General features: G+C 43.5%; 1 protein-coding gene across 2 annotated transcripts in view; it reads right to left on the reverse strand.

Moving 5' to 3' along the window:
* Positions 1-16,428, reverse strand: part of DIP2B (disco interacting protein 2 homolog B) — a 400,603-nt gene that overhangs the window by 38,565 nt on the left and 345,610 nt on the right. For both annotated transcript variants that reach the window (XM_082244510.1, XM_082244509.1), the window contains exons 22-26: positions 11,728-11,842; positions 8,460-8,661; positions 4,027-4,136; positions 731-811; positions 441-564 (exon numbers count right to left, since the gene is read on the reverse strand). In XM_082244510.1, the coding sequence (XP_082100636.1) occupies positions 441-564; positions 731-811; positions 4,027-4,136; positions 8,460-8,661; positions 11,728-11,842 (632 nt within the window). The remainder of the gene's footprint in view (positions 1-440; positions 565-730; positions 812-4,026; positions 4,137-8,459; positions 8,662-11,727; positions 11,843-16,428) is intronic.

The following is a 16,428-nucleotide window of genomic DNA, read 5'->3' on the forward strand; positions in this document are numbered from 1 at the left end:
CTCCAAGCTTGTGACTGAACCATGAAAGAGCAGAATTAGACTGAAGAGGTTCTCCCTCTCCTCCTGTCTGTATGTTCTATTTAGCAGCACATACGCATACAGTAGACCTGATTGGCTCCTAAAGTGGCCCCTCTTTCTTTCAGGCTGAGTTCTACTGTACATGGGATCAGAGGAGGTTAATGGCAAGAAAAATTCAGGTAATTAAAACAGTTGTATTAAAACATTTTATAATGTGTACATATATAATGCTATAATCGACTGTCAGAGACAGACAAAATTACTAATGTGAAAGGTCAAAAGCTATGGACATGCTATAGATGTGAACATGCTGTAGGAGACAGAGACCTGGGAACAGGTTACAACCCTCCCACTGGTGACGATTTCATAAAAATCAATATAGTCTATTTTATTTTAAGATAATCCAGAATCTGGTTACTCACCGGGAGGATACAGAAGCACCACATTATCCCCAACATTGAGATGTCCTTTCTCCACCAAAGTTGCAGCTATCTTTTCTGCTTTCTTGTGTAATTGCAGACAGGAAGCTGTACAAATAGCTGTTCCCTGGTGGCAAAGAAAATATCAGTATACCCAGCAGAAGTTTACATAAATAAAGTGAGCTATGTGCTTTCAATTTAGCTGCAGCACATTTCCACAACCTAAACATTTTCGTTTTTACCTTCTGAACAGGTATTAACATCACAATGAGTAAAAGATTTGCATGGTGTACCTTGGCATTAAGCAGTATAAAGAGAATATGCTCAGGTGTTGTCTGTGCTCTCCACTGAAGGATCTCAGTCAGGTACTGATGCTGCAAATTGAACAGTTACATATTAGAAGACACATTAAATGAGAATAGTTCATCACCACTTGATCACTGGTAAATAGCATCACTGGTGCTTAAAAAAAAAAAAAAATTGGTAAACTTCAGCTTTAACTGCAGTAAAGAAAAGACAGGGAACCTAACCTGGCTCTGCTGTTGAGCAGTGCTGTAAACCTCATGAATCAACAGACGTAAGTACAAATCCTTTGGCAGGTTGACAAGTAAAACAGCTACCAAGCATGTATTTCAGTTGTTTATTTGGCAGTTTGCCTGGAGCTCATTTTTAAGAATTATAGTGCATCTATACTCAAACAAAAATGTACTGTATATTTTGCACTTGCATCTCTGTATATATGAAGGCTGCCATGATTGCTATGCAAGCGAGACTTAACACATCTACTTTTGTTCACCGCAATTAAATGGCAGTAAAGAGGTTGTTTACAAAAGGAAGATAGAATTGTTTTACACTTTCATTTTAAAGTGGTTGTTAAGCCATTTATATAAAGTCCTCTAATCCCATCTGTATTATAACAATAACTGCTCCTGTGTCTGTGTTATAGAAAAAATATGCGATCTGTACCTTAATCCGAGCAGCTCCCGGCAATCAGCTGACCTCTCGGCTCTCTCCTCTGCCTGGCTGACCGCTCCAGTGGGTGGGGCCGAGCATTGCCACTGATGTCAGCCAAGGAGGGGAAAAGAGGAGGAGGGGAAAAGAGGAGAGAGAGAGAGAAAGACAAGTGGTCACGTGATCGCAGGGAGCCACTCGGATTTAAGTACAGATCACAATTTTTAACACAGACACAGGGGAAGTTATTATCATAATACATGGGTGGAGGGGAGAGGATGGTGGAGGGAAGGGGAGAGGAGAGGGAAGGGGAAGGAAGGGGAGAGGAGAGGGAAGGGGAGAGGAGAGGGAAGGGGAGAGTAGAGAGGGGAGGGGAGAGTAGAGAGGGGAGGGGGGGGGGAGGGGAGAGTAGAGAGGGGGGGGGAAGGGGAGAGTAGAGAGGGGAGAGTAGAGTGGGGAGAGGAGACGAGAGGGGAGGGGAGGGGAGACGAGAGGGGAGGGGAGACGAGAGGGGAGGGGAGGGGAGACGAGAGGGGAGGGGAGACGAGAGGGGAGGGGAGACGAGAGGGGAGACGAGAGGGGAGGGGGGAGAGGGGAGGGGGGAGAGGGGAGGGGGGAGAGGGGAGGGAAGGGGGGAGGGGGAGAGGGGAGGGGAGGGAAGGGGGGAGGGGGAGAGGGGAGGGGGGAGAGGGAAGGGGAGAGGGGGAGGGGGGAGAGGGAAGGGGAGAGGGGAGGGGGGAGAGGGGAGGGGAGAGAGGGGAGGGGGGAGAGGGGAGGGGGGAGAGGGGAGGGGAGAGGGAGGGGAGGGGGGAGAGGCAGGGGAGGGGGGGAGGGGGGAGAGGGGAGGGGGGAGAGGGGAGGGGAGAGGGGAGGGGAGGGGAGAGGGAGGGGAGGGGGAGGGGAGAGGGAGGGGAGGGGAGAGGGAGGGGAGGGGGGAGGGAGGGGAGGGGGGAGAGGGAGGGGAGAGAGCACAGAGGGGGTCAGTGCAGGCCTTTGGCTGACGGAAGCACGTAAACTAACCACGGTGTCAGGGATCAGCAGCCATGATACACCGTGGCGTGGTCAGTTTACAGAGGGAGGGCAGAAACTGATAGAATCAGCCAGGTTTTTTAGATGTTACAAGCACTGTGCTGTATAACATGCTTTAAGGGAACATGATCTCTTTCTTTTTTTTTAGGGTAACAAACGCTTTAACTCACAGGAAGTGTCAAAGACAACGCATTTCAGGCAAGATCACCGGTATTTTCTGTACTTGCTGAAATTGTTCTTAAATAAAAGAAAACAAATACAGCCACCACATCGAAGGACTTGGAAAGAACTACTTGCCAGACAGTGCAAATTGTGCTGCATGCACTTTAGTAACCCGTACAGTAAGGATTATGTGCAGGCTTGGCCCAGTTTAAAAATCAAAGGGGTCAAATCACCAACAATATCACACAGATTAGCTCTCCTTAAAACATCACTAGCTTCTGACTTCCAATACAAAAAACATAGATAGATAGATAGATAGATAGATAGATAGATAGATAGATAGATAGATAGATAGATAGATAGATAGATAGATAGATAGATAGATAGATAGATAGATAGATAGATAGATAGATAGATAGATCTAGATGGGAATAGATAGATAGATAGATAGATAGATAGATAGATAGATAGATAGATAGATAGATAGATAGAACTTGTCAACAACTAATGTGTCAGCTACCACGTGCTAATAGTTTTTAGGACTAACTCCATGCAGCACAGTCCTACATTATGAATTAAGATGACAAAAGGTGACAGTGCATGATGACAGCTAATCAAGAAAGTTGTTGTCAGTGTTATGATGTGTAAAGAGCCGGTCATACATGGATCAAAATTCATTCCTTGTATTGGCAGGGTGGTTGTAGAGAAGTTGATCTGTTGAAAAATTTCCTCTCGATCAACACTGCCAGCAGTAATCAGTGTATTCTGATGGTGGGGAAGTCCCCACTGTCAAAATACAAGAGAATTCTTCTATCCACCTTGAATATGTGGATGGAGGAATCTATACATTTTTTTTTCATGCTGCACGCTGGTTGGACAAAAAAAAACAAAGAATCATCTATGGGCTGCCAAAGGATTGCAATAGTATGCTAGAATATAGGTAAAAGATTCCTAAATTTAGTTTCTCCTTACAAGGAAAATATGATGCATTTTGGAAAGTACATATTTGAGTTATGTCATAGTATATCTCATTTGTTATGTGACCTTCACATTTTTACATGCTTACACGTTTATTTTTTCTTATCATATTGGTTGTGGAGATTTGTAGATTAGCCACCAGAGGAAAGGTAGATGAGCCTATCTCCATGATAAGATGTCAGTAACACAAGTAGTGCATTGTTTTCAAGGAAATGGTTGACACAATAGATTGCATTGTGAGAAGCAGCATTACTGTGTAGTAATGCAAAACAAGGAGCAGTGTCTGCGCTTGTAATGAACAAATATGGCTGTTCCAAGTGTCTACAAAATCCCAATTTATACATAAAAACAAAAAAAAGAAAGTGCATCAATAAGATTAGTTACACCAAGCTGATTTATTTCACGTTTAAATAAAAAAAAAAAAAAAAAAAAATTGAATCCATACTACTACACATTATCTTTTCGTTACCTTTTTTGCCATGTCATTTTCTTCAATCTGTCCAAGGTCCCTCCCCGATGCTTGAGCTATTCTTTTTCCTGCAACCAGATTACCAACCATAACAGAGGCGGGGCCAACTCCTTCAGTGCAGAGAAAATATTAGAAAGCAATGGTTAGTGCCTCTTTAAATCACAATAACAAAATTGCTGTTTTTGGTGTAACACCAAAAATGAAAAATCTAAATAAATGCTTTAACTATGACGAACCAATGTACTGCAATATTAAAAGAAACACAGTCAGTCACATTTGGGTAATGGAAATAATCTCGACCTTGAAATAAATGGTCTGCCTAACATACATAAAAATGTGCATATGCGCAACTTCTGATGGCGCACTACAGTTTTGTGAATGAGGGCTAAACACTGCAACCTTATCTCTCAGGGGTAGCAGTTTGCCCAGCATGATCTCACAGAAAAGCAGAAGTGAAAGCTTCACAAGCCTCCACACAGTGCTGATACCAGACACTCATTCAACCTGCCATACAGGGTTGCTTTTAAGATTACATAAATAAAAAATCAAGTCTTTAAGTTAAAGATTGGTTTCCTTTCACGTTCTGCATTGTGACTATTTTCAGCTTTTAGTTGTGACAGAACATAAGAAAGCCTAAGACGGGGCTTCAAATCCTGCAAATACTTCCTGTTTGACAGTAAATACAAGTAAATACCTGGACACACAGCTATCAGAGATGTAAAGCCAGTGCCATCTTAAGAGCATTAAAGGTCCCCGGGCAATGCAGTGCACTGGGGCCCTGCCTACACTATCACCCATGAGAATAAAAATGTGAATTATTGATAAGGCGATATTTATTGGTACAGCATTATCAGGCTAATGACAGCTTCCAAGTTCGGCGGCTAGGTCCAGTGAAAACACACACGGGAGTCAGACTCGGCTGTCCTTTGTGTGCCTGTTCCAGTAGAGGCGGAAAGACATTCCTTCAGTTGTGGGCTCCCCTCCCTGGCCCAAGTGGCCTGACAGCAGCGCTGGGCCTGACAGGCACTTGTCATCTGCCAAGTTCAGCGGCGGGATGCACACGTGAATCAGGATTAATGCTTGGCTGGGGCTGGGTCGCTGGGCAGGTGGGGCCCCCCGGGCAACTGTGAACGGCCCCCGGGCAGTTCACTTACTATGAAAAGACAAGGTCTGGCTTTCTGGATACCCTGCACCTCTCGGCAATTTAATACTTTTAGTTGTCAGGTGTGGTGCTCACCGAGAGCCCTAGGCCCCGATTCTAACAATCGTGACCCAAAATGTCCGATTCCGGGTCACCTGATCGCGGTGATAGCCTCTGATTGGCTATCACAGTAATCAGTAACTGTGAAGCCCGCCCCCATGTCTTGTGTCTCTGTGAATGGATGGGACAGATAACTTTTTATCTTTCTCTGTCCTTGCAGAGATGGAAAAATAAAAGTGTGTGCAGAGAAAAAATAAATAAATACAATTAAAAAAATCTAGATCAAGGTTTGATCTAGGTCAGCCCCAGTGTTAGTGTTTGGGTCAAGGTCAGGGTCAAAGTCAGTACTTTTTTGACAGGATTATTATGTTTTTTTTAAATTAGTATAATTTTCAGTGTGTTTTAGGTAGGATAAAGAAAAAGCAAAATCGTCAGGAGCTGAAGAATTTATTTTAAGTTGTTCTTTGGTGGTAGGTTATGTTCGTAGCAAGAAACAAACAGTTACATTTTTTTTAAAAAAGTTTTTTTTTTTTTTTACTATTTTGGGCCTAAATGGAGATATTCATTACCATTTACCACTAAATGAAAGGCCAATTTGTCCTGAAAAAACAAAAACAAGGTATAATCTACCTAGATGAACAAAGTAGTTGTGATGATATGTACGCTTCTACTAACACAAGTCGAAGTTGCAAAATTGGGCTTTGGTATTAAGATTTGTTTTACCCTTAGGCATGAGGGGGTTAAGTAAAACTAAAGGTAAAACCTTTTTTTTAGTTTTGAATAGAATACAGAGGGAATAGAACGCCGGTGAGTCTTTTTTTTTTTTTTAACAAAAATATGAAATGGCGCTATTACACCCTATTACCATACACTCACCTGCCACTTTATTAGGTACACCTGTTCAATTGCTTGGTAACACAATTTGCTAATCAGCCAACCACATGGCAGCAACGCAATGCATTTAGGCATCTAGACATGGTGAAGATTACTTGCTGCAGTTGAAACTGAGCATCAGAATGGGGAAGAAAGGGGATTTAAGTGACTTTGAACGTGGCATGGTTGTTGGTGCCAGACAGGCTGGTCTGAGTATTTCAAAAACTGCTGATCTACTGGGGTTTTCATGCACAATCATCTTTAAGGTTTACAGAGAATGGTACGAAAAAGAGAAAATATCCAGGGAGTGGCAGTTGTGTGGAGGAAAATGTCTTGTTGATGTCAGAGGAGAATAGGCAGACTGGTTCCAGATGATAGAAAGGCAACAGTAACTCAAATAACCACTCGTCATAACCAAGCTTTGCAGAATACAATCTCTGAACGCACAACACATCGAACCTTGAAGCAGATGGGCTACAGCGGCAGAAGACCACACCGGGTGCCACTCCTGTTAGCTATGAACAGGAAACTGAGGCTACAATTCACACAGGCTCACCAAGATTGGACAACAGAAGATTGGAAAACCGTTGCCTGGTCTGATAAGTCTCGATTTCTGCTGCACCATTCAGATGGTAGAGTCAGAATTTTGTCAGAACACGAAAGGATGGATCCATCTTGCCTTGTATCAATGGTTCAGGCTGGTGGTGGTGGTATAATGATGTGGGGGGTATTTTCTTGGCACACTTTTGGCCCATTAGTACCAATTGAGCATTGTTTAAATGCCACGGCCTACCTGAGTATTGTTGCTGACCATGTCCATCCCTTTAGGACTACAGTGTACCCATCTTCTGGCTCCTTCCAGCAGGATAATGCACCATGTCACAAAGCTCAAATCATCTCACCACTGGTGAAAATGAGGTCACTTTGCTCCAATGGCCTCCACAGTCTCCAGATCTTGATCAAATACAGCACCTTTAGGATGTGATGGAATGGGAGATTTGCATCACTGATGTGCAGCTGACAAATCTGCTTCAACTGCGTGATACTATCATGTCAATATGGACCAAAACTTCTGAGGAATGTTTCCAACATGTTGTTGAATCAATGCCATGAAGAATGAAGGCAGTTCTGATGGCAAAAGAGGGTCCTACTCAGTACTAGCAAGGTGTGCCTAATAAAGTGTCCGGTGAGTGTATATAAAGGAGGCTTTCCTCAACACTCAGTTAGCGAAACGAGTCACTTCTGGCCTGTTTCTGACGTCAAGTCAGACCCGAACTTCCTGTTGCTGAAACGCACCGATCTCGGGAGGGAGAAGCAGTGCTGCTTGGACGAAAAAGGCTGTATACATTTGTGCCGAGTCAGGGCAAAGCCAAATGTGAGAGCAAAATATTGCTTATGTCATTCTAAAGTCTGGTGCAATAAAAAAAACAAAATTATTGTTGATTTATTGTGGTGATATCCTTTTTTATTGTGGTGATATCCTTTGGCAAGAGGATGATAGATATAGGAAAATACTGGAAGATCTTATGGTGAGGCCTTGATCGGTTTGGAGGGGTCACCAAATATCCTAAAGCGCTGATTGACCTTTATTCATTTAACGGTCACTGGAGTAGTGGTGCGTGTGCTCTTCTCGCGGTGCTGGTGGCATGTGGTGTTTTATTGGAAGATCACTCACCAGAATATAAGATGATCACATTTTGATAGTGTGGGTTATAACACAAATATTTTTTGACTTTTTAGTTGATTATTTCTATATATGTTGTTAACAACGGTGTCCAATGTCCAATTAGCGTCCAATGTTTTTAGAGTGTTCCACTATAAGTAAGGAAGGCTTTGTGGTTTGTACCACAGGGGAGCAGGCCCCTTTGTATTTTTACTATTAGCACTTTTGTCTGTGGCCCCATTAAGGATATTTACCCTCTCTGTTTACCATTATCATTGAAAGTAAAATAAAATCCCAAATTTTGGGTTGTCTCCAGAAAGATAATAGAGGGGAAATCTTCCAATGGGGACACTAGTTCTGGTGACTGGGAGGTCCCCAAGAAATTCCCTTAACTTGCAGGGACTTTCTCTCACTTCCTGTTTGACTATGGGGCAGGATGTGAAGGTAAATCTCCACAATGGGACACAGATGGTTAAAAAAAAAAATAAAAAATAGTTCTACTATATTACTATAAGAATAATAGTGCATTGTGCCTATGCTGGGCCCTATAGTCACTGCACACTTGCCTGTTTCATTTCATTTAATCTTGGCCTGGTTTCTAGTCCCTCCAGGCCAGAATCTGACCGGTTCCTTTAAGCAAAGATGTCCACTCTTCTTTGGAATGGAAAACAGATGCTAATAACACATTAGGTTTACCTGGCTGCTTTTGCCGTGGCTTTGGCAAATTAGTCACACATGTGTGAGGACACATCAGGATGTTACATGGGTGCAAGGTGCCTTCCAGAAAGTGCTGTTTAGTTTGGGATAAGTGGATTCCTCCAAGTGGAGTTTTTGGCAATGTGTTAGCAGGAACAAGAGCAAGACAGTACACTCCCGCTTGGTGGATACTATCAATGGCCTATAAAACAAGAACAACAATGAATGATTAATGATAAATATCTACAGAAAGCATTCAAGGATAGAGGCGTCAGAGTACTAAAATTAACACAGTAGAGCTTCAGTTTCCTGCTTGGCGCTTCTGTGGCCCTGATTTCCCCCACATATCAGATAACAGTGCTCCTGTCTGATGAATCTTATAGACCAGTGGAACATTCACAACAACAGTGATAAGGTTGAGGCTGAGATTTTGGTTATATGAAGCCGAATAAAGCTGGACAAGCATCAGCATAATCTGATAACCTGACCTACTGACAAACAAAAATATGATAATACACCGCTGCAATGTCCATTGCCTCTTTTTGATGCTTGTGTATCCAAAACCCTACACAAACCCAAAAGAAGCTCAGTAAAAAACAGGCCACTGAAAGGCAACCAATTCCAGTACACCTGCCAAAAACAGTACCAACTGTCTGTGTGCACATAGACCAATACATGGCCACAAATTCAAATTTGCCAAACCCAAACAGCTGGTCATTGCTGCAGACTATACAATAACATAATGGATGAAATAATCTTCGAACTGTACATATCTTCCATTGTACTTGATCAATAGTAAATTGATCATCAAGTTTTACTTATGTGTTCTAATCTTCCAACACATTATTAGTTACTATCCAGAACTTCCTCCACTCTCTGGAACTCCCAACCCCAATCTGTCCGGTTATCTGCTACCCCGTGCCCTTTTTTTTTTAGGCAATCCCTAAAAAAGAATTTAATTTAGAGAAGCCTACCCAATAGCCACCTAAAAGCTATATGTCCACCTCCTCTCCTACAGCTATTACCTTTTGTATCAACCCCCCCCCCCCTCCCCCCACACTCTCTCAGATTGTAAGCTCCATGAGCAGGGATCTCCTAATCCTTCTGCATTGAGCTGTATTGTAACTGTACTGTCTCACTTTATATTGTAAAGTGCTGTGCAAACTGTTGGTGCTATATAAAACCTGTGTAATAATAATTAGTTTATTCATTTCAAAGAGGTTTTTTTCTGGGGGAGGCATAGTGATTTTTCACATTACGTCTTTATCATCGAAATATGAAATATCACATACTAAGTGCCCTTTCACACTGAGGCGCTTGAAAACTGCCCATAAAACGCTGAGCACTTTTGCAGCACTTTTCAGGCATTAACGGTGCACTTTTTTTTAGGACACATAACCCAAACTGCTTCAAGAACCATTTTGAGGCGCTTCCCATTCATTTCAATGGAGGGGGCATTTTTGAGGTGCTTTTTTAGCGCTTCAAACATGCTCAAAAGATGCTGCTTGCAGTATTTTTTTTTTTCACTGCCCCGTCAGCGCACCGCCCCAGTGTGAAAGCAGTTATTGTTTTTAATGGGAATAAAACTTGAGACAGTGCATTTAAAAAAAAATAAAAATCATCCGATGGGGCAGCAGCTCCCATATACTCTTGTTCCACAAACACAGACCTCTGTCATCCGACTCCTCCCAGGTGTATCATCATGATCAAGTGAATTCCTGCTTCCGCCAGATGATTTTTGATGATGAAGCGCAAGTCTCAAGTTTTAATGTAAGTGGATATTATGCAATAAATGTGAAACCTTTATATACTACACAATGGGAGTGTATACTGAAGGGACATGGAGTAAAGGAAGTCCAGACAAAGCCAACCCAGTGAGGAGAGACGAAAGAGATTGAACAGCTGAGGAGCCTGGAATTAATCCCAGCAGGGGAAGGCAATTTTAGACCTTGAAACAGGTCTAAACTGGTGAAAGGTTGTAGGAGTCACTGCACAATTGTATTAACTGAAATCTCCAAGGGTGAAAGTGGAAATACTGCAGGATATGAAAAGCATATTTAAAGGGAAAAATATTCAAGTAAAAAGCACTACTAATTGAATTATAGCCACCTGAGCCTGTCACATTTGTTTTATTGTACACAAAAAAGTTTGTCACTAAATATTGATAGCAGTTTTGTGGTTTGAAAGTAAGGTTTTGGTTTAAAAAATGTAATTGGATTGCACACGGATAGGCGCAGCTTACATTTTTGATTTTATTTAATTTGGGAACGCAATTATTTGCAGCCATCAGACACAAGTTAGAAATGAGGGACACATTAGGTTAGGGAGGGCGGGATAATACACACCTGTTTTTATGGGAATAGGTTTTCTTGGGCTTTTCAGGCACTTTTTTATTAGCGCCAAAGCGCTTGTAAAGTGCCTCAGTGTGAAAGGGGTCTAACTTTTGACATTCTCCTTTTCAGCCAGCAGATGGTGCTTAAGGGCCTGTATGAACAGGTTTTAATGTGTCAATGGCAGCAGTTTGACATTAAGTTTCAGATGCTTATAAGATCATTCAGAATTCATTGTCAGCTGAATTTTACCGCCATTTCACCTGCAGGGTTGTAAAGGAATGCAAAACCCATGTGATGCAAACAAAAGCTTGTTAATATAGGTCCTTATGCTCCTTTTCATGTTTTATAGGCTCTCAATTTATTCTATTGACGGAAAGGTCTGCTTACAGGACTCAATAATTCAAGCTAAAATGTGAACACACTAATGAACGACTCATATTTATCTTGCAGCTCAGTCTGTTACAGCTATGCTGTTCCTATAGCTAATATACAGTGTTCTGGCAACCACAGCTATGCTTTAAGAGTTTACTTTACGTGTATTTAATGTTTATTTGAAATGAAGATTGTATATAGGAAAAAAACAAATATAAAACAGTTTACGAACAGTTATACGAAAAAAAAAATCACTAACCCAAAACATGATAGTACCCCTTTAAGTAATCATTCCCACCACTACAGCTGAGGTGCATATATCAATGGCAGGAAAAATAGAAAATAATAGTTTTTTGTGTGTCCTGTTCACACCACAACACTGCCTTGAGGTGGGTGCAGCGAGTTACGTAAAAATGCAATGTTTTGCTACTCACCGCATCTCACTTCATGGCTGCAGTGCTTAAAGACGAATGAAATGTCATTTTGTGACATTTCAATAGAGTTCAGAGAAAAAAAAAACCTACATTTATAAAAAAATAAACAAATATTGTTACATTACTTACCTGCAGGACACGACTCATCCACTGGAATGAATCCTCTTCAGAGGCATCAGGTCGCTGCTCTGCCACCACCACAATCCTTTCATCATAGAAAACAGAGACGGAGAACACAGCAATCCTGAAATAGGAGGACAAACCAGGAATTAAGTATCCTCAGAGAGATCCCCAATTTAATGTTAACTGGTAGATGCCATCAGAGGTCAATCACCTACTGTTGTACTATATACAATGGTAACCTAGCATGGGAACTTGTCTCTTAAGTTCCTTTCCATTTTTACAGTAAAACAGCCAAAACATTTGAGCCGATGGTCTGATTAAGGTCTCTGTAGAAACCTAGAACTGGTTTGATACTTACAGATTTCTTCAAAGGCCCAAGGGAGTGCAATTACTGTATGTTAATTCAAAGGCTTCAATAATTTACTGAGATGACCTAAAACATGCTGTATATGCAAATGGGGAGTTGTGACCTGACTTTCTGAATGCTTGTTCCTAGTAAGTGACTTAGGTATTCAAGCCAGAGGCTTATCACTATCTTTTTAGAGGCAGATCTTTAAAGTGAAACCTAAAGCGGCTCTTCAGTCATTTTTTCATCTTTCCATCTATTAAATCTTCTGCCCTTGTATTAACTTTGGATAGTAAAACATTTTATTTCTGCCAGTAAATACCTTATACAGCCCACTTCTTTCTTGTCTAGTAAAAAACCTTGTGCACAGCTCTCTCTCTCACTCTTGTGATAGTTTGCCAGTGAGGGAGAAGGGATGAGTCATGGGAGGGCCAATGAGAGCTGAAGAGCTGGATGAGGGCGGAGATAACCGGAGACTGCAGAAATCCATGAGTATTCATCAAGAGGAGAAATGTGCAGGCAAGCAGTGGAGTGTGTGTGTGTGTAAATCCAGGAAAAGAACAGGCAGCAGCTTCAGCAGCCCACAGTTAAAATGGCTGTAGCCAGACTTATTGGAGGGAGATTTCTGCAGCATATTTGGCAAGTACAGAACCACAGTATATATAAAAATAATATGCAAAGTGGTTGGAAGGATGCTTCTGGATGGCAAAGATGCTTTTATTACAAATTATGTGAGCAGACTGAAGTTCCTCTTTAAGTACCACTAAAGTATAATGTATGACAATCTTAACAAGTACCAAACCCAGTTACTATGTGATGTACAAGCCTTTTAACCACTTAAGCCCCGGAGGATTTGGCTGCTAAACGACCAGGGGGTATTTTGCGATTCGGCACTGCGTGACTTTAACGGACGATTGCGCGGTCGTGCGACGCTGTACCTAAACGAATTTGGCGTCCTTTTTTCCCACAAACAGAGCTTTCTTTTGGCGGTATTTGATCACCTGTGCGATTTTTTGATCACGCGCTATAAACAAAAAAAGAGCGTCAATTTTGCAAAAGTAACGGAAAATTGATATCAAATACTTACCGTAATTTTCCTTTCCTGATGGACTCCATGGCAGCATACGTTTGGGTAGGCTCTGCCTCCTCTCCTACCTCATAGGACCCCACTCCCATAAATCTTTGCTCCCTTTCAGCATCAGTGTTCTGTAACTAGCCTACTCAGGAATTGGGAGGGGACTCCTGCTGCCATGGAGTCCATCAGGAAAGGAAAATTACGGTAAGTATTTGATATCAATTTTCCGTTTTCCTGACAGACTCCATGGCAGCATACGTTTGGGAAATAACTCGCTATACACTCCCGGGTGGGAAGATGCTGAACAAAGAAACTTTAATTGGCACTGTCAACTGACAAGACTTGAACGCCAAAATTAACGGAAGATAAAGCAGCAGGTTCAAAACAATAATGGGAAAGGAAAGTATTAACAGATGACCAAGATGCTGCCTTGCAGATCACGTCAGGTGCGACGTGCTTGGAAGCTGCCCAAGACGTAGCGACGCCTCTTGTAGAGTGAGCTGTAATCGCCTCTGGAGGAGCCAAGCCCTTTGCTCTATACGCCCATTGGATAGCCTGAACGATCCACGCAGCCACTGCTCTGGAAGATGCACGCATTCCTTTCTTTTTGCCATGTAGCAGAACAAAAAGGAAATCCGATTGGCGGAAGGAGGATGTGGCCTCCAAATATTGACTTAGAGTGTTGCCCACATCTAGAGGATGGATTGAAGAATTCTCAACAGTTCTGAAGGTGGGAAGAACTATCTCAGCATTTTCGTGGAAGACAGAGGTCACTTTTGGATTTGACCCTAGCATAGGGATAAGGACCACCCTGTCTTGAAAAAAGGTCAAAAAAGGTTCCTTGTGACCCAGATTGTGTATCTCGGAGACCCTCTTAGCAGAGGAAATAGCCACCAAAAATGCTGTTTTCAACGTAAGTTCCTTGATAGACATGGAAGCAACATCCTTTGAAGAAAAAAAGTCCAAAACTAAAGGAAGATCCTATTTTGGGAATCTTGGCCTTCTCTGAGGCCTAAGCCTGACTGCTCCCTTAAAAAATTGCTGGATCAGATGATGACTTGCCCACTGAATTCCGGTAAAGGCTGAAATGGCAGATACTTGCACCCGGAGAGAACTAACCGAGAGGGGCAGATCCAGACCAGACTGCAAAAAACTTAAAATCTGCTGAACAGTAGGTGTACCTACTGGACCTGACCCCTGGGCCTGATGACTCATGAACCTGGCCCATATCCTTTCATATACCCTGTTGGTGCTGGGCCTTCTTGAACTCATGAGAGTCGGAATCACCTCCTCTGGACATCCGAGAGCTTCCAACCTCCCCCTCTCAAAAACCAAGCCCTGAGGTGCAGCCGTGCAGGGCATGGGTGCAGAGTAGGACCCTGAGACAGAAGGTCCGACCTGAGAGGTAGAGGGATTGGATCCCTGAAGCTCAGAAGGGACAGCAGGGGAAACCATGGCCTGTTGGGCCAGAAGGGAATTATTGCCACGATCTCTACTTCCTCCATCTTCAGTCTCCGCAGGAATTGGAGTACTATTGGCACTGGTGGAAAGGCATAAGCAGACTGGAAGTTCCACCTGTCCGTGAGGGCATCCACTCCGAAAGCTTGAGGATCTCTGAATCTCGTGTAGTATTTCCGAAGCTTCCTGTTGCGTGGACTCGCAAACAGATCCACTTCGGGTGAAATCCCCAGAGATAACACCCAGTTGAACACCTCTTGGTGGAGGGACCACTCGTTGTTGTCTAGTTGGAAACGAGATAGGAAGTCTGCCTCCACATTCAACACTCCCGGGACAAAGACCGCTGAGAGATTGGCCAGATGATGCTGAGCCCATGTCATGATCGGTTCTGTTTCTTGGAGGAGAGACATACTGCGTGTTCCTCCCTGCCTCTTGACATAAGCCACTGCCGTGGTGTTGTCCATCCTTAACAGCACTGAAGGCCCCTGTGTTAGATGGTGAAAAGCCTGGAGTGCTTTGAGGGCGGCTCGAAGTTCTAGAACGTTGGACACTACTCCGTGACCTGGGAAGTTCCATCTGCCTTGTGCCACTTCGGTCAGACAGTGGGCTCCCCAACCGGTATTGCTGGCATCGGAGGTTATCGTTACCCAGGAAATCGGAGCGATTGAGTGGCAGTTGGTCAGATTTGTACGGCGTAACCACCAGGGAAGGCATCCCTTCATGAATGGAGTCAGGTGAATAACCTGTGACAAATTCTCCGTCGACCACTGTTGGAGAAACCCCTTCTGGAAGGGTCTCAGCTTCCACATAGCCCACTTCACCATAGGCGAGGTGGCTACAAGCATCCCTACTACCTTTAGACACTGACGAGCAGTGAGACGAGAGGCAGCGAGAGCGTGAGACACCCTGCTCTGGACTACAGGAATTTTCTCTTCTGGCAGGGAAATGGTGCACTTCACCGTGTTGAACAGTGCCCCGAGAAACACCAGCGACTGCGTAGGCACCAGATGGCTCTTTTCTAGATTCAGAATCCAACCGAATTCCTGAAGCGTAGATGTCACTTGCTCCAGATGTAAGAGTAACTGATGCTTGTCCTGGGACAGAAGGAGGAGATCGTCCAGATAATGATGCAATCTGATGCCTCTGGTCCTGATGAGAGCAACAACTGCCAGCAAGGTCTTCGAGAACGTGCGAGGCGAAGTTGAGAGCCCGAAGGGAAGACACGTAAATTGCATGTGAGCATGACCTACAGCAAACCGGAGGAACTGATGGTACTCTTTTGCCACAGGAACGTGGAAGTATGCGTCTTTTAGGTCGATCGATGCCAACCAATCTCCTGGGAGAATCGAATGTTGAATGGTGACTAGGGACTCCATTTTGAACTTTTCTTGATGGATCGACCTGTTGAGATAAGTGAGGTCTATTACCGGACGCCAGGTGCCGTTCTTCTTCTGGACGAGAAACAGAGGTGAATAGACTCCGAAACCTCGTTCTGCCTCGGGAACTGGCACAACAGCTCGCTGAACCAGTAAGGAGTCCACGTAGGCAAGAAGAATCTTCTTTTTCTCTGCCGAAGGAGGAAGTGAGGTTGCGACAAACCTGGGTTTGGGAGCGTTGTCGAACGCCCACGAATGTCCCTGGGACACGATGTTTAACACCCAGGGATCCTGAATCGAGGCCGCCCAGACATCCCGAAATTGGAGCAACCTGGCCCCTACCGGGAAGGCCTGGACGGGCCCAACCTCAAAAGGATTTGGTGGCCTCCCGGTCACCGGACGAAGAGCCTTTAGAGCCTTTCTGGAAGGTGGATTGCCTTGACTTCCAACCT

This window comes from Pelophylax lessonae, assembly GCF_965119305.1.
Source record: "Pelophylax lessonae genome assembly, chromosome: 2".
In the NCBI taxonomy this organism is placed as follows: domain Eukaryota; kingdom Metazoa; phylum Chordata; class Amphibia; order Anura; family Ranidae; genus Pelophylax; species Pelophylax lessonae.